Here is a 24623-nt window from a genome sequence, read left to right as displayed (position 1 = left end):
GTTTCCTCTCGTGAGCAACATTAAACGTATTCCATATTACTACTTAGCTTACATTTCTCATGGCTTTCGCTTTCCAGTGTAATCAGGCCATGATTTCAAAACGAGTTAAAACGTAATAATAATAATAATAATAATAATAATAATAATAATAATAATAATAATAATAATAATAATAATAATAATAATAATAATAATAATAATAATCATAATAATAATAATAATAATAATAATAATAATAATAATAATAATAATAAATATAAGTATTCCATACATATAGAAATGCTTTTGAGCAAGCACACAAGAAATTACATTTTGTCCATTTAGCACTATCATTCTTTTGTCACTCACAATTATTAATATTTATATAGTAAATATCTTATAATTCTTATATTTTAAAATCAATTGACAGGGCTCTGATTGCTTTTATGAGAAATAAATCTTTGGTTTTATAGATCCTACGCAGTGGCGATGATCGTGCATCGTTTCGGTCCTATGACGTTTCGGTCCTGCGCCGTGTCGATCCTGTGCCGTTTCGGTCCTATGCCGTGTCGGTTCTATGCCGTTTCGATCGTACGTATTCTATGCATATAACTTGCACAGGCATAGAATCGACAGAAGTTTATAATTTGTAAAAGCAAAGATTAAACAGATAATAAAAATATTATTTTTTTAGGCACATGATTAGAAGTTAAACTATTTCAGAGCAGCGGCGTAAGAGCAAAACGGCACAGGACGGAAACGGCATAGGATCGACACGGCATAGGACCGAAACGGCACAGGATCGACACGGCAAAGGACCGAAACAGGTTTCTGAGCTGAATTGTCGGTCGTATGCCGTGTTGATCCTGTGCCGCATCCCCGAAGCTACAGCATCCAATTTTCAAAGAGGTTTATCATAGTATCCATGTTCTTCTTAAGAGAAGAAACCAATGTTCTAATCCATATGATCATAACTTGCAATAATGCCTCATCATAATTATGTTTGGGACACTATATGCAAAATCGCTCCTCATGCTAGTTCAAATTTACCGCCAAAATTTAAAATGTTCTCTCAAATATGTAGTGTTACTTACATATAGTGGCATTGCATTGTCTAACCTTCTATGACTTGGCATTTTAGTCACAGAAAGAAACTATATGAATCATCCAAACTAACCAAATTATGTATTCGACTCCCAGAAAACATTTCCCAGATTTTATGTCTTAGCAATTCCTAAATTTGAGGGGTGAGCCATTGTACACCGTTTACGCAATGTGAAAAGAGAATAGATCTATATACTCTACAATATAGCCACACGTTATATTAAATCTTCACCTAAGAAAATAAATTAGGTCAATAATCCACCACATTGTAATATTTTGTCAATTATTTATCCTTAAGAGAGGGAAAGCTAGATCACCCAAATTTACAAAGTTATACATTTGAGTCCTGCACAACATTTATCAATTTTTTGTTAGTTTATTTGTTTTTCGAATATTCCCAAATCCAAGGAGTGTTGGCACGTATCTCTCCCATATTTTTAGAAGAAAGCATTAATGTGACAATGTCCAATAAAAGAGAATGAACCCCTGTACTCAATCATATACCAGTAATCACATAAAGAGCTAAGGGCTTATCACAGAACATAAATTTGGTCAATAACCGACAACATGACGAACATTGGCAATACTAATATTCGGTATTTTTTTATGCACAGACGAGGATAAACAGGACACTCAAATCTACTAAGTTGTATATTAGAGTTCTAAAGAACATTTACCAAATTTTATTTTTTGACTGCAATGTATGATTAAACAGTAGTTTATTGTTTTGTGCATTTAATTAAACATGAAAAGTTACTCAAAAGAATAACAATTTATTTTGCATCTTTAAAAGTTGTGGATCGTATGGATTTGTATAGATTGCTGAAATTAATAAGTATTAAAATAATGAAAATACAACACGCAAACACTGAAGATCCAGCACACGAGGTTTTAGCACAAGAGGACAACACAATACTGACAAAAACATGCGTGAGGCGGCCTAATGGTATTTTTGAAAAGAAAGAAAAGAGACCGCCAGAGTAAGAGTCTACAAATAGAAACAAATCTGACCTGAAGAGACATCTGTACGGCAAAGCTGATAGTACATAAAACATACATTTTGTTCTAAGTTTAGGGAATGCTGACAGTAGGCTCAAACACTGGAAAACATAAGCCTTTTTTCTTATTTCTGTGAAACAGGTAGAGGGCAGAATGACCGAAACATTGACAATTCCCAAATTTAATTTCCATTCTCAGTGGGCCAATGTACACCTTAAAATAGGTCAAAAAATTCCCGTATTTAAGTTCTTGGTAATTTTTCACCTATTAAATGGAACAGGATGTAGCGCCCGAACTTACAGAAGTACCTAACCCAGTCCTATACTACTATACCAAATTATTAAATTTGGCAATTTCCAAAATTAAAAAAAAAATGAAATGAAATCTTTGAGTTTTACGGCCCACAGTTATGCTGGCTAGGCTAAAGAAGACGGTGGGAGGAAACGAGAGAAAGCCCACTCACACGGCGTTTGTCCACCACAAAATCCACACGGCGTGATCTGGGATCGAACCAGGGACCCCAAGCACCGGAGGTGAACGCTTTACCACTGAGCCACAGCGCCCCCTTTCCAACATTTAAATGATAGTCCTTGCGCCCCTCCCAAAATTTAGAGGCGGGTCAAAGTGCCTCCGTCAAAATCAAGAGGAGGTAGTCCTATGTACACCTAGGTCACTCACCTCGGTTTAAGGCATATTTTTTTTCTGACTAGGCTAGCTATAAGGCTATCCATTATACTGATGCCACACCTTTGCATCGTACGTATTCTATTTTGGCAAAATTGCTTATGATTGAAGTGAGGGCACTTAAACCTGGTTTTTAGCGTACCGGTATACATTAAGGCTGAAAATTTCCACTAGATTGGAATACACAGAGTACGTAAGTTAAGCCTGAGGAAAATAAACCAGAATGAATAATAATGAATAACATTCGCACATTTCTGTAACTAGAAATCAGTGGAGAGCTTATATGAACGCGGTATTGAACTTCCTGGTTCCATTGGACATAGAGTTAGTTAGTTAAAATATTTTAATTATCTTATAATAATCTCAATTAGGTAATTGAAACAAAAATAAATAAATAAATAAAATGAAAAGTACAGAATATACTTCAACTTACATTGGCAAATACATCAATCTCTAAAGCATCATCACCCACGATGAGAATAATTTTATATTCGGCTCTACTTGTAGAGTCATAGTCGATCACAAGCGAGAAGTTTCCATCTCTGAAGTCGTTGGCAAGAAGGTACGTACATCTTCCTCTAAATTCATAAAATTCTTTGTCAAATGTCATAAAGTGTTGCGGTCCTGCTATTAGGGCGTGAGCTGCAATTAAAATTAACTGAAATTAACATAAATTGTACATTTTTAGAGAGCCGCAATTGCTTAGACATAGTTAAAGACAGCTGACAATTTATACGGTATGATTTCTAGGCATACTCTAATCAGCCTCATAGTTTCCTTTCAGTCAATGAAAACGATAGCTAATACGTTTTTCTTACAATAATTTTATTTCACTCATCTATTCGATAACTAACCTTTTGAGTATTTTAAATTTCATTTACGTTCCATTTGATGCAGTTGACTCGAATGTATATGAATGTAAGTTTCAATGTCTTTATTTGAAACAACTCAGAGGCACACATAAATTCCATCTGGATATTACTGTATCCAGACCACAAAAAGTACATCGTGAAATTAAATGAAATTAATAACAATCGTGTGCTAGTTTACGAACTATTTGATCATATCTCATTTGACTTAGCTTTCCATTTGAAATTTTTGAATTGACCCCTGGTCCCTACCTTTCCATTTGAAATTTTAGATTTGACCCCTCGTCCCTCTTTCCACTTACACGATTAGTTTAAATAGTAGCCCATTCCTTCAATGAAGACACTATGTGTTAGTAGAAATCTCGAACTCCGAAGAGTTTCTGAGAAACCTATTATTTAAAATTAAAGGAGCAGTTCGAGTTAAAAACAAGTTTGGTGCAATAGAAAGATAAACAAAAAAATAAGAGACCCGTATTTTTTATATCTTGATAGACCGTCTCGTTCAGCTTCTACAGGCATTTGTTTTTGATGAATCGTAAATGGTGACGTCATGGGTGGGATACGCGAGAAACTCAATGTGAGTCAGCAACCATTCCCTTGTACGCAGCTGATAAACCTTTAATAGTGCATTGGATTTAATAGATTGTGTTTTGGATTTGTTAGCAGTCTTGCTCTGTGTTGAATTCTTGAGGGATATTTTTGTTAGTTGTTTTTTCTATAGCATTAGTATAAAAAAGAGTAGAGAGAGAGCAGTAATTACGTTTGTTGTGCGAAACAGTGTTTGTTCCAGACATGTTTTTAGGGTGGCACTGTCTTCCGGAGCTCTGAGAGATTCCCCCGGAGGAGACAAAAATAATGCGTCTATAATGTAATAAATATAATAGTACAGTGTAAAAATAATGTGCCTCTCAGAATACTAAGTGTCCCCCCCCGGATTTTTTTCTGAAAGAAACACTAGTGTGAAATAGAAAACACGTGTTAGTACAGCGCGTGTTGTGTCTGTGAAGTGAAGTAGAAATGCCTAACACCTGCTGTGTTTTCGGTTGTAATTCTTATGCAATTGAAGCTGAGGACGTAAAGTATCTTTTCTTACGTTTCTAAGTTCGTGAGAAATCACCAGATCGATATAAATTATGGCCCAAGAAAATCAATGAAAAAAAAAAAAACGTACAAAATAAAATCACTCGTGTTCCAAACATCTTGAAGAGCCTGCCTTCGAGAAGTCAAGTTTACTGAAAGAAAAGTTAATGCCAGTGGCGGATCTAGGCTGGGGCCGGGGGCCTAGGCTCCCCAGTTTTTGAATGACAAAATTGATTTAAGCTATTATTTAGATATTTTTGAAAGTTTTTAGTAAACATGATATACATATCATAGTCTGGGTTCTGAACAGGCCCGTATTCAGGGGGGTCTAGGGGGGACGCCCCCCTAAATTTTTGCGCCCCCCCTAAAATTTTCACGGTAGGCTTGCAAATGAACTATAATATAGTGATGAACTATAATATTTTCGGGTCGAGCCCCCCTGACTTCAGCCGCCCCCCTACATTTTTGGGCTGGCTACCGGCCCGGTTCTGACTCCCCCCTGAGTTTTTACCGTCTAGATCCACTTCTAGCTGCCAGGAGAATTATTTACACGCAAACTGAGAAAGAATGCTGTTCCAAGTATATTATTGAAAGGTTTAAAATCCGAGCCATTGAACAAGCACCGATCTATGTCCAGTTACCAATGTACAAATATCGTATAAGACGCAATTGATGGTTGTAGTCAAGACGAGGCATTAGAGGGTAATAAAGACGATGTCACTCATGATTCTGAAGATACTGCTTTAGAAATAAGCTATGCAATGTGAATTAGGGAGTGAAATATACCGGCTTGTAGAAGGAATCAGTGACGATGACTGTTCCTCAAGACATTGATCTATCGTTTAATTTCTCTGTATCATGTGACAATGATGATGAAACGGGTGATGAGAGTTGTTCCGCAGACAACTATGAGAATAAAAGAAATTTAACCGGCGAAGTGTTTTTCGTATTCTGGCAAACTTTACAGATGTTATTTCATTTTTGCCTCATATGTTACGCTCCTGTACATACCTTGAAGCACAAAATTATAGGGTCCGCGTTAAAAATTGCAACAAAACGTGAAAATGAACATACTTTTGTTTGGGAATCGGAAGAATGATTAAAGAAAAGGTACTTAGGTGTTGCAGCAATCTCGTCCGCCATCTATTTAAATATTGGTTTCGATTTTTTTTTTAAACGCTGAACTTATGCTTTATAGGATACGTTTTATAATATTAGAAAAACGTTTGTACAGCCCACCATCAGATATCATTTTTTACATGCAGATGATATTTGTAAGTCTTTGCAATCAGTTCTGGAAAAGGAAACCGCACTTAGAACGTGCCACCGCACCTCTCACAAACGAAATGCTTGGCACTGTGTAGTATGTAAGCCTGCTCTCGCTCCTTGCCCACCTATGACGTCATCACAAAATCTTTCTTCCTCTGTTACTCGCTAACGACTGAACGTATCGCGATCAAACAAACACCATTCCTTTTAGAATTTTCAACTCTACAAATGGAAATAAATTGTAAAAAACGCATTTCTAAGTCGAACTGCTCCTTTAAGATTTTTAAGTAATATAACTCCCTATTTATTAATACCTATGAACTTCAAGCAGTAACTATGAGAGGGATAACCACACTGGTTAATTGTCTTTTCCTCTGCAGAGATCTGAAGTAGTCACTGCAGTATTACACTTAATTAGCAGCTCTTGTTTGCGTCTGACAACCTATATTTATCACATAATTGCTTAAACCCTTTGAATATTTTCTGTTACATGTACAGTCAGTTGATGTTTAAATTTAAAACAATGACCTCAATCCCTTAATTCGAAAGCATTATCATCTTTATTTTCCTTGTAGGTTAGGGGATCATCACAAGACGTGTTGATCTGTGTTATATCTGTTGTGGCTGCCCCTTAAGTCTGTTGTGATACGTGTTAAAGGGTTTTAACGGTGTGTTCATACGGTTCTCGTGATATAATGTTAGGTTCTTCCATGGTATGGAGAGAGCCGCAATCAAACGACATATTTAATAATTATATGGATCTTGTAAAGCACATTTATATTTACGCTGTAATAACACTTTCAAAATCCAGCTCCTTCTCTCTTGCTCGAATTCCTTTCCGGGAAATCTGAAAACAGCGTACATGTTTGATCGCTTCCGTCAAGATATTTCTGTCATGTAATAAAGTACCAAGTATAATGGAGGTCAATTATGTTGGCAGATTACTACAGGCTTCTAAAAATGGATAATTGTAAGACAAAATGCTCAATGGAATCATAATTTACATTTTATAGTTGCGTTGATATAATTTATCGTATTTATTGTGAAATATGTATATAACTTTAACAATAGAAAAAAAGAACTTGTGTGATAGACAAAAAGTATTCTCGTTTTTGAAATCATCACACACTTTCTTATAAAATCAACTAGTAAAAATTTTGTCACAGCAGAAAAACGCACACAACTGTAATGAAGCATTCTAGACTAATTATTACTCCAAAATTGTTTTCAACATAAAATACATACCATCAAACGGAGGGAACCAATTCGCAATTTCGAAGTATGGCTCCCATTCATAATAAAATGTCCATAATGTAAAGTTGGAAGGGATGAAATAGTCCTGGATAGCAGCTAAAGCTTTATATTCAGGTATTTCCTGTAGGAAAAATAAACAGATTAAGTGATACAACAAGAAGAAAAAAATATATAGTAGACCCATTCCCACATAAAATATGAAACTAAAGATTGCATTTAAGATCAGTTCTAAAGAAGTAAAACACTGATATGTGCTGGTAGTGTATTCTCAGAGATGAATGTCAAGTCCGATGCGTATGTTACATAGGAAACTACAAGGCTGGAATGAGATATTCAAACGGCCTTTCTTTTACAGCAAAATTTGCATATTCCCCCCTTACCAACTCCATATTTTGCAAATTGAGTTCCCAAGCACAAAACTGAGAGTGATGTGAGTACAATATAACAGGGACTTTTTTATGCTGCCGCGTTTACCGCGGGTAAACAAATAATTAAAGCATAATTTATTATGAATATCCCTCAAAAATATAACTTAAAATATCCCTTTTGCTTTCACGATGTCCTGTGTGCTTTGAAAGCACCAGCACCTTCTAGCAGACAAAAGGAAACATTCAAGTATATCGCAACAACACAGAAAGCAACTATCCTGTACGTATCAATTCGTGAATTGCGAAAGAGCGCCGAGGAGATGCTATACGATCCGTATTGCAGGCAAGTTGAACATTATGTGTCTGCGAGATCCTGGAAACAGAAACATAAAAGTTAAAAATAAGGACCTCCCTCGGGAAAGTCTGCGCCCTGTATAGTGGGTAAGGTATGAACCAACATTCTACTTGCATCTCCCCCATGCAGTTAGTAAACTAAATCTGCTGTCGGTCGGTGTGTGTCGCGGTTTCTATCTATTCGGAAGACTTACACGCGGATCTGTAGTTAAAGTGTGAGAAGAAAGAAGGGTAAACAAGAAGATAGGAAAGTGCGGAGAGAAGGTTTATTATGTTTTGATAGAGAGATGGAAAACCTGAAGGCCAGGAAAAAAAACCTGTATCGTTCATGCTGCATGCAATAGTATTTATATGGCAAAACCACAATAGAATGGTTTCAAAAATCCATGTAAACCAGTCTGTAGCAATAAATTAAGTAAAAACCCTAACTGTAAATGTTAGATTAAATCTGTGTTGTCTGTAATTAGAAAGTGTTTTGTTAGTGAAGTTTGTTGTTATTTTTGAGCATGCAATTTGGCCGTTTGCGTGATCCATTATCTGTGCGTTGGGTCGTCATCGGTCTGCAGGTTGCAGCTACTTCCTCTCCTTCCTTACCTCACCGCTGCTGCTTTTGCTTGTTGTTACTTGAAGGTTGACCTCCGTTTCGCTCTGTTTGCTTGAGTCAGTGGTTGTGGCTAGTTTTGGTTTAACTGTTTGTTTTATTTTATGAGCATATGTTGGCCTTGTTATGAGGAGTTTTCCGCTTGTTGTCGTAAGAGCGTTAATAGTTTTTCCAAAGATCTTCTTGGGGGTTGTTCGTATGGCGTCCAGTATCCTTTAATAATAGTTGTTTGGTGGTGCGGTGATGGTTAGAATCCATGTTATAATCTTGTTGCTTTCTATTTCTATTGCTTCTTGTATATGGTCCTGTGTTGGATGTGGGGGAAACTGTTGGTGTGCATCTGATTGAGCATCTTCATGCAGTATGCTGTTGTGGCTCTGAACAGGGCCGCCAACGCTGTTGGGTTGGTTTTCATCTTCGTAAGTGAAGGTTGTGAATTTTCGTTGCCTGGGAGCCTTTGGTCTGTACGGACAACCGCTGCTTTCTGTTCTGTGGGCCACTGATTTGCATGTTGCACAAAAGTTTTTATTGATTGGATGTTTGCATTCTTCTTTATGTGAGTTTCCACACCGGAAGCAGACGCGTTGCGCTTTACATTGCAGGCAGGTATGCCCATACTGGTAACAGTTCCAGAAGGGCATCGGTCTGGGTTGCAGTTTTGAGTTTCTTTTTATAGTATCTTCCCTGTGTTTTAAGTCCATATGTTGTGGGGCGGCTTACATCTTCTGGAGAAGAGTCTAAGCATCGGTGTTGGTCCCTTAGTTGTTTTGATCCGGATTAGGCTGGTCCCTTAGTTGTTTAGATCCGAATTACGCTTATGAAGTGGATGTTTTCATTTATTAGGGCCTCCTGGATTTCTGTTAAGGTGGAAACTCCTTTAATCACACAGGCGTATGTGGTCCCTTGTTGTGGGGTTTCCCCTGTCTTCTATGTGGTTGGGTTCTGGGGTAAGGTTTTGGTTTTCCTTCTTCTTTGCTCTTCTGTTTTTCTCTTCACCTCCTGGAAGTCATCCTCTTTGTTCTGGTTTCTTTGTATGCCTTCTATTTGTTGGTTCTTATTTTCTGCTGGTTTGGTAACCCTCCCTTTTGGGTTTGCGTTCCTCTGGTCCTCTGATCGGTTGTGTCACTGGTGTGTGGTTTCATCACCTGAGTCTTTTGGTTTTTCACCTGCGTGTTTGTGTGGCTCTCATAAGAGCCCGAGCGTGGGTCTTTCACCTGTGTGTGCTGTGGTGTCTTTTCCAGTGCGGTTTCATCTGGTCTTGGTTCTGGCATTGGAGGAGTTTCTCTATGTTGGGTGTTCTGCTTGTCCACTATTCTTGAGAGTGATCCGAAGGTTGTGGCAGGGTCTGCATCCATAAAGATCTTCAGAAGAATGTCCCTCGCAACTTGTGACTTGAAATACACATTTTAGTCATGGTCCTCGATGTGTTCTAGCTGGAACTGGCTGCGGTGCATCTTCCTTTATATGATTCCGCATATGTTTCGTTCAGTATATAATCCGTAGACCCCCACAATGGTCACGGAGGGATCCTCCTGAAGTCGTCTGCTTCTGGTTGAGTCCCTCCATGTCCCTCACACGGTCGTCTTGTTGGCGATTTTTTTTCATTGGTCTCGGAATGGGTCTAAAAAGGGCCATAATTCTGGTTTCGAATTGTAGTATAGAATTTGTCAGGGATAGGTTTTCTCGAATTTTGTGTGCAGTGCCTCTCTAATGCTATCTCAAAGAGATAATATTCCGTTCCCGTCAGCCGACTGTCACCAAAGGCTGTACAACCTATATGGCCAGCGCGAAGCTTGACTCACAATAGGGGGTCCAGCCGACGGAAAACAATGCTTATTTCTTCAGGAAACGGTCTTGCAAATCTGATTTCCTAGCACTACACCTCACTCTGATATGCAAAGCAGACTGAAAGAATGCGCTGGTTCAAGAGCAACCCATGACGTCAGGTTCAAAAACCGATGATACTACCATTCCACTTACGACGAAACTTCATTCTTCACTAAACGTTGATTGGCTCTTTCGACGCGCAGACGACACAAACTAATTTCAATAGCACATATAATGAGTTGCTCGTCTCTTCATTCTTATCTATCCTCAATCGCAAAGAAGGGTTACTTCCATTTCTGTGTAGGGGGAAGTGGTTTTAGTAGTTGCTTGGAAAACATATCAGGCCTCATTTCGTAACGGTTTGCGTCGACACAACATTAATTGTATTTAGTATATTCTTTTTACTTGTATTGATCATATTCAGTAGTTAAATTTTCCAGTATCTACTTTCAAAAATGTAAAGGAAATATTATAATACTTACATTGCAATGTTTTACATTTTCCATATGTTGTTTTGATACTCTTTTTGCCCATTTTTGGATATTACCCTCTAAAATAGAGCAGATGGGGCAATGTGGGGTGAAAGTAAACAAATAACCCTTGTGAATCTGCCCGCCCCACCTCTTGGTATAAACGATTTCCACATATCAATAAAAAGTACTTCGTTTGTACCGGTTTGTACCGCAAATGTTTTTGTTTGTACTTTACTGCAGTATGAGGAATTAAGAAAACAAAGTGGGGGGGGGGGCAATTTCACGCAGGTCCTAGGATCGATTTTATTGACTCATTTGAAAGACTTGTCTTTGTACCGTAATTTGTTTCGTCCGTACTGTCTTGGATTATGAAAAATTAACGAAACAAAATGGAGCCCAGGTCAAGCAATCCCTCAAATCACGACTTAATACACCGGGTACACATGACTTTTGTACGTTATATGAAAGTACTTCGTTAGTACTGTATTGTACTACAATGAGTTTTAGTTTAACCATAATAGCTTATGATAAATTAAGAAAACAAAATTGGGGGCTGTGCGAACCTGGCCCCCCACCACGTTGTACAAACCAGTGTTGGGCAAAATCAATTGAAATCAATTGCAATTGATCAATCAATTGAAAGTAATTGCTCTGAAAATCAATTGCAATTGATTTCAATTGCAATTGATTTCAATTGCAATTGATTTCAATTTGTAATTGACAATTAATTTCAATTGCAATTGAATTCAATCATAAAATTTGCAATTAAATTTTCGTCAATTGTTAATTGTTAATTGGTCACCAGGCAATTGAAACTTTTAATTGTTAATTGTCAATTGCAAAGGGTGCAATTGAAACATTTAATTGTTAATTGCAATTGACAATTGAAACTTGTAATTGTTAATTGTAATTGTTAATTGCAATTGAAATCAGCAATTAAAACTAAAGATTAGAAGATGTGTGTGTATTGTGTTGTCCACTTGTTACTGTTTTACATATTTCAAATAAGGTACTTATAAGAAATGCTGGATACCTATCATCCCTTCCCCCCCCATGGGAAGAAAGCCGGGAAACTAAGTATTTTTTAAAATATATTATGTTTATGGTTCTATCCCTCTCGAAAGAACTCTATATGCCCGTCATGCATACAATAGGAATGGGCACCAACGAGTTCGAGCGAGTTTTCTTTAAAACTCGAATCGACTCGAAGCAGACATCTTTGAGCTCGACTTGAGATCTCGGCTCGAAAAATTAACCCCAACTCGACTCGAATTCGAATCGAGTTTCCAGTCGAGTCGAGCCAATTCGAGCTAAATTCTTTGTGTAGTTCCAAGTACTACTATCTTCAAGTATCCTACATAGACAATATAATTATCAATGATACTACTACTACTACTATAATTAATTATCATTATAACACCGTGTACCTGTATAAACATGGAATATAGGCGGTTTGTATCGGAATACTAAAAATTAATTGACTGTCGATCTCGGTCGTCAAGAAATCTTCAGGAGGCAAGGACATCGGTCACGGTTTGGTTTGTTCGGATCGGATCTTGGTTTGAGTTCAGGAGGAGCAAGTATTCGGGCTCGAGCCAAAAATTATTAAAAGTTATGGGACTCCAGCCAAACATGTTCAAAATTGCTCGACCCGGGTTTAGGATTGTCAACAGCTCAAGCGGCTCGCTCATAGCTTATTCACTTATCGAGCCGAACCGAGAAGTGAGCCGAGCCAACAGCTCATCCAACCGAGCCAGCTCGAGCCGATGGCTCACACGAGCTGAGCCGAACCGAGCTGATTGCTTACCCCAACCGAGCCGGTTCGAGTCATCGGCTCAGTTAAGCTGACTCGAACCCAGCCTATGGACTCGTTTCAACGGAGCCGGCTCAAGCCATTGGCTCAATTGAGCCCAGTCGATGGGTAATCCCAACCAAGCCAGTTTAAGCTGTACGCTCAGTTGAACCGATCCGAGTCGGTTGACATCACTATTCCGGTTGGGCTTCTACTTTGGCTAAAAAATTGGACCGTGCAGTTCTCAGCCTTGATGGTAAGAATTACAAAAAAATGATATGAAATCTTTAGTTTTACATCCCACGATTATGCCGGTTAGGCTAAAGGAGACGGTGATGATAGGAAATGAATGAGATGAAGAAAGTGGGAGGAAACGGGAGAACCCCGAGAAAATCCACGAGCACGATGATTGTCCACCACAAAGTACAAACTGCGCGAGCTGGGATCGAACCAGGGACCTCAAGCACCGGAGGTGAACGCTCTACCACTGACCCACCGCGCCAACTGGTAAGAACTACAGTATATACTTATATTGGTGCTCACGGCGTCATTAACTTGTTCCGCCACCAACGAATTTCAAGGTACTTTGTTTTGCATCTTTTGTGCGTGTTTTGTGTCGCTTTATGCGCATATTCCCACATTTTGTGCATCACCGGAAGTGGGTCAAAATGGGCCTACAAATATGGCGGAACAAGTTATTGCTCTTCCGCCACCAATGAATTTCGAGATCGTTTCCTTCACATCGTTTTGTGCCGTTTTGTGCGTCTACTTCCATTTTGTACGTCGTGGGATATGGGTTAAAATGAGTCCCCAAGGTGGGACGAAGACGATCAAAAGTTCCGCCACTATTAAATCTCGAGGTCGTTAATTTTACATCGCGTACCCTTTTGTACGTCTATTTCGACGTTTTGTGCGTCACTGGAAGATGGTCAAAATGGGCCTCGAAGGTGGGACGAAAATGACCCACTCCTCCGCCACTACCGAATTTCGAGGTCCTTCCTTTCGCATCGACTACTGAATTTTCGTGTTGTTCCGTGCCCCCATTTCCACGTTTCGTGCGTCACCAGAAGTGGTTCAAAATGGGCTTTCAAGATAGGACGAAAATGACCCACTGCTCCGCCACTATCGAATTTCGAGGTCGTTAATTTCACATCGCGTACCCTTTTGTGCACATATTTCGACGTTTTGTGCGTCACTGGAAGACGGTCAAAATGGGCTTCGAAGGTGGGATGAAAATGACCAAGAGTTCCGCCACTACTGAATTTCAATATCCTTCCTTTTGCATCGACTAGTGGATTTTCGTGCCGTTTCGTGCCCTTATTTCCACGTTTTATGCGTCACCTGAAGTGGGTCAAAATGGGCTTCCAAGATGGGACGAAAATGACCCACTGTTCCGCCACTATCGAATTTCGAGGTCGATAATTTCACATCGCGTACCCTTTTGTGCGCGTATTTCGACGTTTTGTGCGTCACTGGAAGACGGTCAAAATGGGCCTCGAAGGTGGGACGAAAATGACCCACTGCTCCGCCACTATACCTACCGAATTTCGTGGTCCTTCCTTTCGCGTCGACTAGTGAGTGTTTCGTGCCCTTATTTTCACGTTTTTCGCGTTACCAGAAGTGTGTGAAAATGGACCTCCAAAGTGTGACCAAAATGACCCATTGTTCCGACACTGTCGAATTTCTAGGTCGTTTCTTTCGCATCGTTTAGTGATTATTTTTTAAAAAGTTTTCTGTGCCTACTTCCTCGTCTTGTGCGTCACCGGAAGTGAGTTAAACGGGCCTTTAAAGTGGGAGTTAAATGGCTCACTATTCCGCCAATATCGAATTTCGGGGTTGGTTCTTTCGCATCATTTAGTGTGTATTTTGTACCGTTCTGTTCGCCTACTTCCACGTTTTGAGCATCACCAAAAATGCGTCAAAATGGTCCATCAATGTGTGAGAAAATAGAGCCATTGTTCCGCCACTATCGAATTTGGGGGGGTCGTTTCTTTCGCATCGTACAGTGCCTGCTTTGTACCGTTTTGTGCTCCTATTTCCACTTTAGTGCTTCTATTTCCACTTTAGCGCGACAACAAAAATGGGTCAAAATGGCCTACAAGTATAGCGAAATAACTTAATGCTGTTCCGTCACCATCAAATGAGGTCGTTTCCTTCACATTTTTATACATGATTTGTGTCGCTTTGTGCATCAGTGGGGGAGGGTCAAAATGGACCTTGAAAGTGGAATGAATATGTCTTTCTCTGCCATATTTGTAGGTCGCCTTTGACTCACTTTCGTTGGCCTACAAAACGTGAAAGTATGCGCAGAAACGGTATAAATATGCACTAAACAATGCGAAAAAAGCGACATTGAAATTCGATACTGGTGGAGAGTGGATCAGTTTTCTTCCCACATTGAATGCCCATTTTGACCCACTACCATTGAATCACAAAACGTGGAAATAGGCTTACAAAACGGTAGAAAACACGCACAAGACGATGTAAAGGAAACGACCTCGAAATCGTTCCTGACGGAACAGCATTAACTTGTTTCGCTATATTTGTAGGATAACATTGACCCATTTCCGGTGACGCAGAAAACGAGGAAATAGGCGCACAAAACGACACAAAAATGGAAATTTATCTTAATTACATGGAAATTTTAAGTTTGTAAGCTTAATTATATGGAAAATTTTATACATTTTTCCTTTACGTTAGTCTACTTTATGGGGCGTTTACACTTAGTCAATTTAGTCGCACGACTAAATCGACTCGCTGCATTTGCCACTAAATCGAAACAACTAGGCCGAATCAGGTTGATGGATGTATTCAATTATTTCAACCACAGAAAATAGAACGTCTTTTAATTCAGTTGCCAGTCGATTAGTCGCCTTGGATCAACAAGCGATTAAGTTGAAGTCCCGTTTACACGGTCGATTAAGTTGAAAGTGACGTCAATTCAACTGAATCGAACGCAAATCGACTAAGTGTAAACGCCCCATTACGTTGATTTGGGACTTTTAAATTTTATTCATTTTTCCACTAAAAAATATGTATAATTAAACAAGTTGATTTGATTTTGAGTTAATTTTGGGGTTTAACGTCCCGGTCAGCAGCGAGGCTATATGAGACATGAACCTACTGATTAACGTGGAACCCGAACCACATGAGCTCCCGCCGGGAATCGAACCCGGGTCTTCCACGCCCAAGGCGCGTACGCTAACCGCTTAGCCACGGAGGAGCTCTATAATTCAACAACGAAATAATTATTAGTTATAATTATAATAATTATCTATATAATTGAATTCACTGTAATTTGGTCCATAACAAACACTTTACCATTTCGTACTAGCTGCTATGCCCGTTCTTCGAACGGATCAGATAAAATATCAATGTAAACAAACTGAACAACGGGAGAACAATTAAGAAACATTTCTAACATTGGATATATTTTGTGTGAATATATATCCAACAAGGTATATGTGTTTTCATTGGGAAGGCCGATGGGGGCTGAATTTGAACGTAAACACTATCGGGGGTGTCACTATAGGTCTGAGCAACCCCGATAAATATGGATTCGACACAAATTCTAATACTTTTACATGTCCCGGTGAACGCCCCTCAGAACCCTTGGTTCGTATTGTGAAAAAATCTCCTCTGGCCCCCACCAACCCCCAACTAATACCGCGAAAACTATGAATGTGACACTAACATCTGCCATTTTCTACTACTTTTTACATATGCCGGTTCCAATTTTGTACATATACATATAATCCTCTGGTTCCAATTTTGAAAAAAAAAAAAACAATGCCTCTGGCCCGCAGCCGATGGGGGCTGTATTTGGAAGTCAACGCCTTTGGAAGTATCACCATTCATCTCAGTGACAGCGAAAACTATGGATTTGACACTAATATCGGTCACTTTCCATTATTTTTACATGTCTCGCAATTCCCCACCCCCGGTGACTCCCGGCCAGCATACAATGGTGGCTAAATTTGAAAATCATCGCTAATGAAAGTATCACCATTGATCTCAGCCTCCCCGAAACTACGGATTTGATATCGGTCATTGTGGATTATTTTTACATGTCTCGTGATCCCCGTTATAATGCCCCCGTTTCTTATCTGATGGGGGCTAAATGTGAAAGTAAACGCGGTCTTGAGTTTCACCAAAGAGCTCAGCTACCCCGGAAACTATGAATTTGACATTAATATCGGTCATTTTCGATTATTTTTTTACATGTCTCGGAATTCCCCCCTCTGGTGACCCAAGGCCCGCATACAACGGTGGATGAATTTGAAAGTCATCGCTAATGGTAATGTCACCATTGATATCAGCAACCGCGAAAACTATGGATTTGACACTAATACCGGCATTTTAGATTACTTGTACGTTTCGGCCTTCCCCCCCTGTTGACCCACGGCCCGTAGCCGAATACGTTGAATTTGGAAGTTAATGCGATCGGAGTTTCACCATTGATCTCAGCGACCGCGAAAACTATGAAATCGACACTGATATCGGTCATTTTCTACTACTTTTACATGTCCCGGTAAACGCCCCCCTGAGACCCCCTGGTTCGAATTTTTTCGAAAAAGCTTTGCCTTGGTGTGGAACCTGGACCAAGGTATCTTTGACCAAAATTTGGTAACTCTCGGTCAACTTGTCTGGTCCCCAGGCCGGTACCGGTAAACGTCCAGTGGAGACCCCCTAGTAAGAAATTAAAAAAAAAAACTCTTCGTCTTGGTCTGGGGCCTAGACCAAGCTACCCGTGACCAAATTTTGAAAAGTTTCGGTCCACTCGTCTCGACCACAGGTCGCACAAAGATAGACAGATAGACACACAAACAAACTCTATTTTATTTATATTAGAAAAGTCAGATCCGCCGTTATTGTATTAGTGCGGTGCTTGAGCTATTGATCGTAAAAATTCAAACTACGATGAGTGATAATTTTATAGGTTTGTTTTATTACAAGTTTAAACTCTTTAGTCAGTAGAGAAGAGGGCGTGAATCATGGGTCAGAGTTGATGGCAATGGGTTTTGGTGGGTCTGTGGGTCACAGTGGGTAAGAGTGGTTTATGGTGGGTGGTGGGTCAGAGTGGGTCACGGTGGGTCGTGGGTCACGACGGGTGGTGAGTCAATTGGTTTTCATTGCCCCACGCCTTCTATGAACTACAGTGTTGAAAATTAATCAGTGAAAATCAATTGCAATTGATAAATCAATTGAAAGTAATTGCTGTGGAAATCAATTGCAATTGAATCAATTGCCAATTAATTTCAATTGCAATTGAATTACATAATTCAATTGCAATTACTTTCCACTGCAATTACTTTCAATCAATTGATCAATTGCAATTGATTCTCCTTTTTTAATGGAAAACTGCAATTAACAATTAACCATTACTTATTTCAATTGTTAATTGCAATTAACAATTAAATTTACAGATTAATTGTTAATTGTTAATTCAATTGAAATTTGCCCAACACTGGTACAAACGATTTAATCGGCTCATTTGAAATATTTTCGTTTGTACCGGATTGTAACGTAGTTTGATTCGTTTGTATCGTCCTGGATTATGATAAATTAACGGAACAAACTGGGGACCCAATTCAAGTAGGCACTCATATCAGGTTTTAAAACACAGGATACATATGACTTGCGAGAAATTTGAATTTCTCATGACAGGTCAACCTGGCCCACACATCTTAGTTTACTTTCCAATTCGAATCAAAACATCATCAAAAATTTGTACTCAGTATGTACCAATTTATAGCACCAAGGCTAGAATATGTACCCACATCAATTTCGAGAAATTTGAATTTTTGATGGCGGTTCAAATTGTCCCACAAACACATTTTTCTTCAATTCGAATCAAAACGGTACCAAAAATTTGTACCCAATATATGGTAATTTGGGATATGAAAATGAGAATTTGTACTATTACCAGGCTCTAAGCGTTTGAATTGTTGTTGGCGGGTCAAGCGAGAACGCACTTCTTTTTCTTTCCTAATCAAACCAAATATTTATACCCAATATATACGAATTTTTACCGCTAAAATTAAAATTTCTACCCCCACAAACTTCGAGAAATATGAATTTTTAATGTCGCATCAAGCAGGGCCGGACGACTTATTTTCCTTTCCAATTCGAAACAAAAAGGTACCAAAAACTTCTACCCACTATGCACCAATCTGTACCACAAAGATTAGAAATTTTACCCTGAATAATCTTTGACAAAATATAATTTTTGTTGAGAAGTCAATCTGGACAACACAACTCATTTTCCTTCGCAATTCCAATCAAACCACTACCAAAATTTGTGACCAATACACACCAATTTGTAGCACCAAACCAAGAATTTGTACTACCACCAATTTCGAGAAACATGCATTTTTGATGGAGGATCAAACTGGGCCGCACAACTTATTTTTCCTTTGAATTTGAATCGAAACGGTACCAAAAATTTCTACCCAATATGTACTAATTGGTATTACCAAAATTACAATTTGATACTCCACCAATTTCGAGAAATTTCAATTTTTGTTGGCGAGTCAAACAGGCCAACACAACATTTTTTTCTGTTCAACTCGAGTGAAAACAGTACCAAAAGTTTGTACCACAAAAATAAGAATTTTTACTCCCACCAGTTTCTAGAAATTTAAATTTTTGATGGGTCACTCTGGCCAGCTCAACTTATTTTTCCTTCAAATTCAAATCAAAACTGTACCCAAAAAATTGTACCAAAATATGCACTGCAATATCTACCACACAATTTAGATTTGTACTCCCACCAACTTCGAGAAATGTGAATTTTTGATGGCGTGTGAGAAACTTGCCCGCATAACTTATTTTTCTTTACAATTCGAATAAAAAGAGGACCAAAATTTTTTACCAGATATGTACCAATTTGTACCATCAAAAGTAGAATTAGCACCCGCACCAATATTTACAAATTTGAATTTTTGATGGAGGGTTATGTTGGCTTGGACAACTTATATTCCTTTGGAATTCGAATCAAAACGGTATCAAACAATTGTAGTCAATATTTATTAATTTGTAATACCAAAATTATAATAGGTAACCCCACCAATTTCGAGAAAAATGAATTTAGATTTGCGGGTTAGACAGACCCGTACAACTTATTTTTCTTTAAAATTCGAATCAAAACTGTACAAAACGCTATATGCCAATTTGTACTTCCAAAATTAAAATTTGTACCTCACCAATTTCGAAAAATTGAAATTTTTATAACGGGTGAAGCAAAACCGAACAACTCCTTTTCCTTCGAATTCGAATCAATATGGCTGCAAAAGTTTATACCCAATATGAACCAATTTGTACGACGAAACATAGAGTTTATACTCCAACCAATTACGATAAATTTGAACTTTTGTTGTGCTTAAAGTTTTCCCACACAAGTATTTGTTTTCATTCTAGTTCGAATCGAAACGGTATGAAAAAAATTGTATCCTATATGTACCAATTTGTACCACCAAAATTAGAATTTGTACACTCAGCATCAAAAAAAAATGCCACAGATAATGTCTGGCAGCTAGGCCACCCAATATACACCTACTTATCCCATAATCGAGTCTGGTAAAGAGATCCCCTCTAACTCCTCCGTTCTTCTCTCCCACACTAAAATTAGCTAACAACATGAACGCAATTATTCTAATTTCAAACTACATATATATTAGTATCGATAAAATGAAATAAAACCGAGACGAAACAAGATTCATTAATTGATTTAGGAAGAAACAGAATCACACACAATGAAAAATTGAAACGAATGGATGTATATTATACATAGGTTCAGAAATGAGGCAAAGAGAGAGAGAGAGAGAGAGAGAAGGCGAGAGAAGAAAAAGGTGAGAACAGATAAAAATGTGGAATTCTAAACTTAGTAAGAAAACAACCTAACATTATAAAATCCCGTTACCAGAAATCCAACAGTAATATAGAAATAACGTTTGTTTTTATATATTTTTTCAGGACGATTCGAATATATAGAGTATGCTTGTATTCATTGTCTTTTTCATAAAGGATAGCATACTAAATTTCCAGTAGAACTGTAGATCTCACAGACACATCTAAGATAATGCCAAAAGTTCAATACACATGGTTTGTTTCCGCGTGGTTCGGTTGTAAATTCGGTAGTGTTCATTGGACGTGCTTATGCAAACCACATTCTAATAAACCCAGTAGGTAGCGTAGATCATATCTTCCATTCCAGACTACTAATGGAAAGTCAAAAAAAAAAAAAAAAAAAAAAAACGAAAAGAAAAGAAAAAAGGTAGGAAGAGAGAAAGATAAAATTGAATGAGTGCTATTCTATTGGTAAATTTTTATCAGAAATATCCTATATTAAAAGTCCAAACCGTATCATAATGAAAAGTTACAAATGTTCAAATGAAAAATTGGATGTTCCTTATAGATGTAGCACAACGTGCATGGTTCAAATTTCAACATGAATAAATCACATTGAACTATAGAATAGAAACAAATTTGTGTCGAACTAATATAAAAAAAAAATGTTATAAAATAACCAAAGAGGTTGCCATTTTCTAATCTTTTCCGAAGAGTTATCTGTTCCGAACATGCAGCATCACTTTCATATCTTGCGAATATAACGTTGTAATTTGCACAGATACAATGATCACACTAGAGCTCAAACGGATCATAATGTCAATCGGATGATGTGAGTCAGCTTATGGAAAACCACTTGGTCGGGGATTCAAAGTCGTAGTGACCCGGTCATTCGACTGAGACTCGGTAACCCAGATGATAGAAACGATATTTTGCTTATACCCTTGCGTTTTCACTATTTATTTGAGAGATGACCAGGACTGGATATGTTATCTCCAGAGCACAAAAACTCGACGCTGAAATTGCAAGTTAATTACATTTTCCAGACCAGGTCTATCGGTCAATTGTTCCGTTTTAACTTTGGAACATGCACACGCACATCAAGTGCGTGTGTGAGAGAGAGAGTGGGGGGAGAAGTGAAAGATGCAAAGATAGGATAGGGAAACGTCAAGAAAGAAAGAAAGAGAGATAGAGAGAGACGAATATAAATATGAAACATACTTATCATTACAGTGTATGATGAAGAATGCACACACTGTTTATTCGTATTCTCGACAGTGATGCCTTTTAACTTCTCCAACAGAAGATAAATCTCTGTTTGCAGCCATTATTTTATGCGAAAAGTTATACTACTTGACGGGGAATCGTAGCCCGATTTTCCGCTTGGAAGTCTGGTACTTTACCACTATACCACCGACTGCTTAACCCAAACTTTGTCCAACAAATGCTATAATATTTCTTTCTGAGAACGATAACACGAAAAGTGTTTACTGCAGATCAGTGAAGTGTTGTTCGAATGTCCTAATAAATCCCTTGCAACCCAACCAACATTCGTAAATATTCTCTTTCATGATAAAGGTGTTTGCTTCCACATTCTTAAGCATTGAACGTATAATATGAGAAATCGATTCTCCACTATCACTTTTTAAAAATGCAACTTTGACGTGAACGGGATTCGAACCTATGCTGGACACCTGTATTAATCATAACTCCATTACGTTATTGCTACGCTATCATAACACCTGAAACTAGAACCGAAATATTACTTATTTTAGCCTTGATCATTGAAACGATCAAGCTTCTTGCTGTGAGATTATTTGCACCTAAGTGCACAAAGAAATTCATTTATTCGACGACCTAAAGAGAAATTAGTGCCCACTAATAAAGGAAACCACATTCAATCCATGAAAAAATACAGAAATAAAAACATTTTAAAACATTTTTCTGACCAGAACAAACATATGCAGGAATTTCACCGTGCAAATTCAAAAGGACGCGAATAATAATAATAATAATAATAATAACCTATATTATAGAATATAAGTGACTGCAACTTATTGTCTCTTGAACCACCCGACTAATCTCGATCAAATATTGGACATTGAGAAGTTTCGGACCTGGAAGTATTTTTATCAATTCGTTTTGATGGTGTTACTTAGGTGAGGGGGAGAATGGAAAATATAAAAACATAAAGAAAACTTAAGTTTTGAATCAAAATGACCAATCTGGGTGAAAGTGGAACATAGATTACATTTGTGCATGGAATGCTCTTAACCATTTCACTTTGGTGGTGGAATGTATGGAAGGGGTGTACGGGGAGATATAAAAAAATCAATGCAATAAAAATAAATGTGAATACGTTAATGAGTTCATAAGTCTTGAACCACCGGACAGATCTGCATCAAATTTTCAACGTGGATGAAGTTCAAGCCTGGAGTGGTTTTGATCATATCACTTTGACGGCAAAGCTTAGGGGAGTGGAGGGGAGCGGAAAGATATATGAAAATAAACAAAACATAATAACTCTTGAAACACGTGACCTATCTCGGCCAAATTTTTAACATAGATGAAGTTCGGGCCTGATATGTTTTTTATTATTTTAACTTTGAGGCTAGAACTTAAGGGAAGAGAAATGGGAAAGGGATATATATATATATATATATATATATATATATATATATATATATATATATATATATATATATATATATAAATTTAATAAGTCTTGAACCACCGTACAAATCTCGATAAAATTTTCAACCTGGATGATGTTCGAACCGGAGATGGTTTTCCTCATATCACTTAGATGGTGTAACTAAAAAAGTGGGAAGGATATCAATATTTAAAAGAGAACGAAAAATGACCGATATTAGTATCGAATCTAAAATTTTTGGAGTCGCTGAGATGAACAGTGATACATCGGATGCCGTTTCAATCTAAATTCTCCCCGCAACATGGAGGAGGGGCTGAGATGAACAATGACACTGAAGATGCTGTGTCCGCAACGTGCGAAATATAAAACTCATCGAAAATGACCGATATCAAAGAGCGCTTTAGTAATAGAAAAAAGTGACTGAATAACGGAGCATATTATTATTTTTTCTCATTTAACCTAGCAAAGGGACCAATTGTTGCTAGTAGTAATAATAATAATAATAATAATAATAATAATAATAATAATAATAATAATAATAATAATAATAATAATAATAATAATAATAATAATAATTTGTATTATTATTATTATTATTATTATTATTCGTGTAGTTTTGAAATTGCAGGGCGAAATTAATTCATACTATGTTTTTATTTCTTTAATTTTTAGTGGATTATATGTTGCTTCCTTTACTAGTGGGCACTAATTTCTCTTAAGGTCATCGAATAAATGAATTTCGTTCTGCACTTAGGTGGAAATAACCCTACAGTAAGAAGCTTGATCGCTCGAAATATCAACGGTAAAGTAAGTAACATTTCGTTTCTAGTTTCAGGTGGCCTGATAGCGTAGCGGTAAGGTAATGGAGTTTCGATTAATAAAGTTGTTAGTCATAGGTTCAAGGCCTGTTCACGCCAAACAGGTATTTTTTTACAAAGTGATAATGGAGAACCGATTTCTCATATTAGACGTGCAATTCTTAAGAATGTGGAAGCAAACACCTTTATCATGATAGAGAATATTTACGAATGTTGATTCGGTTGCAAGGGATTTACCAGGACATTTGAAACACTTCATTGATTAGCAGTAAACACTTTTCGTGCTATCGTTCTCAGAAAGAAATATTACAGCGTTTGTTGGACAAAGTTTGGGTAAAGTAATTGGTGGTGTAGTGGTGAAGTAACAGGCTTCCAAGCGGAAAGTCTGGTTTCGATTCCCCGTCAGGTAGTATAAATTTTTCACATAAAATAATGGCTGCAAACAGAAATTTATCTTCTGTTGGAGAACTTACTAAGCATCACTGGCGAAAATTCGAATAAACAGTGTGTACGTTCTTCATCATACACTGTAACGATAAGTATGTTTCATATTTATATTCGTCTCTCTCTCTATTTCTTGACGTTTCCCTATCCTATCTTTGCATCTTTCACTTCTCTCCCCACTCTCTCACACACACACGCACTTGATGT

At 37.8% G+C, this 24623-nt stretch overlaps 1 protein-coding gene across 2 annotated transcripts in view; it reads right to left on the bottom strand.

The window, feature by feature from the left end:
- Apoltp (Apolipoprotein lipid transfer particle) overlaps positions 1-24623 on the bottom strand; it is a 6186292-nt gene that overhangs the window by 412493 nt on the left and 5749176 nt on the right. For both annotated transcript variants that reach the window (XM_081762641.1, XM_081762640.1), the window contains exons 64-65: positions 7230-7359; positions 3200-3408 (exon numbers count right to left, since the gene is read on the bottom strand). In XM_081762641.1, the coding sequence (XP_081618767.1) occupies positions 3200-3408; positions 7230-7359 (339 nt within the window). The remainder of the gene's footprint in view (positions 1-3199; positions 3409-7229; positions 7360-24623) is intronic.

The sequence above is a fragment of the Thermobia domestica genome, chromosome 6, assembly GCF_964235325.1.
Source record: "Thermobia domestica chromosome 6, izTheDome1.hap1.1, whole genome shotgun sequence".
In the NCBI taxonomy this organism is placed as follows: domain Eukaryota; kingdom Metazoa; phylum Arthropoda; class Insecta; order Zygentoma; family Lepismatidae; genus Thermobia; species Thermobia domestica.
Note: the sequence above shows the minus strand (reverse complement) of the source record. Positions and strands in the feature narration are given on the sequence as shown.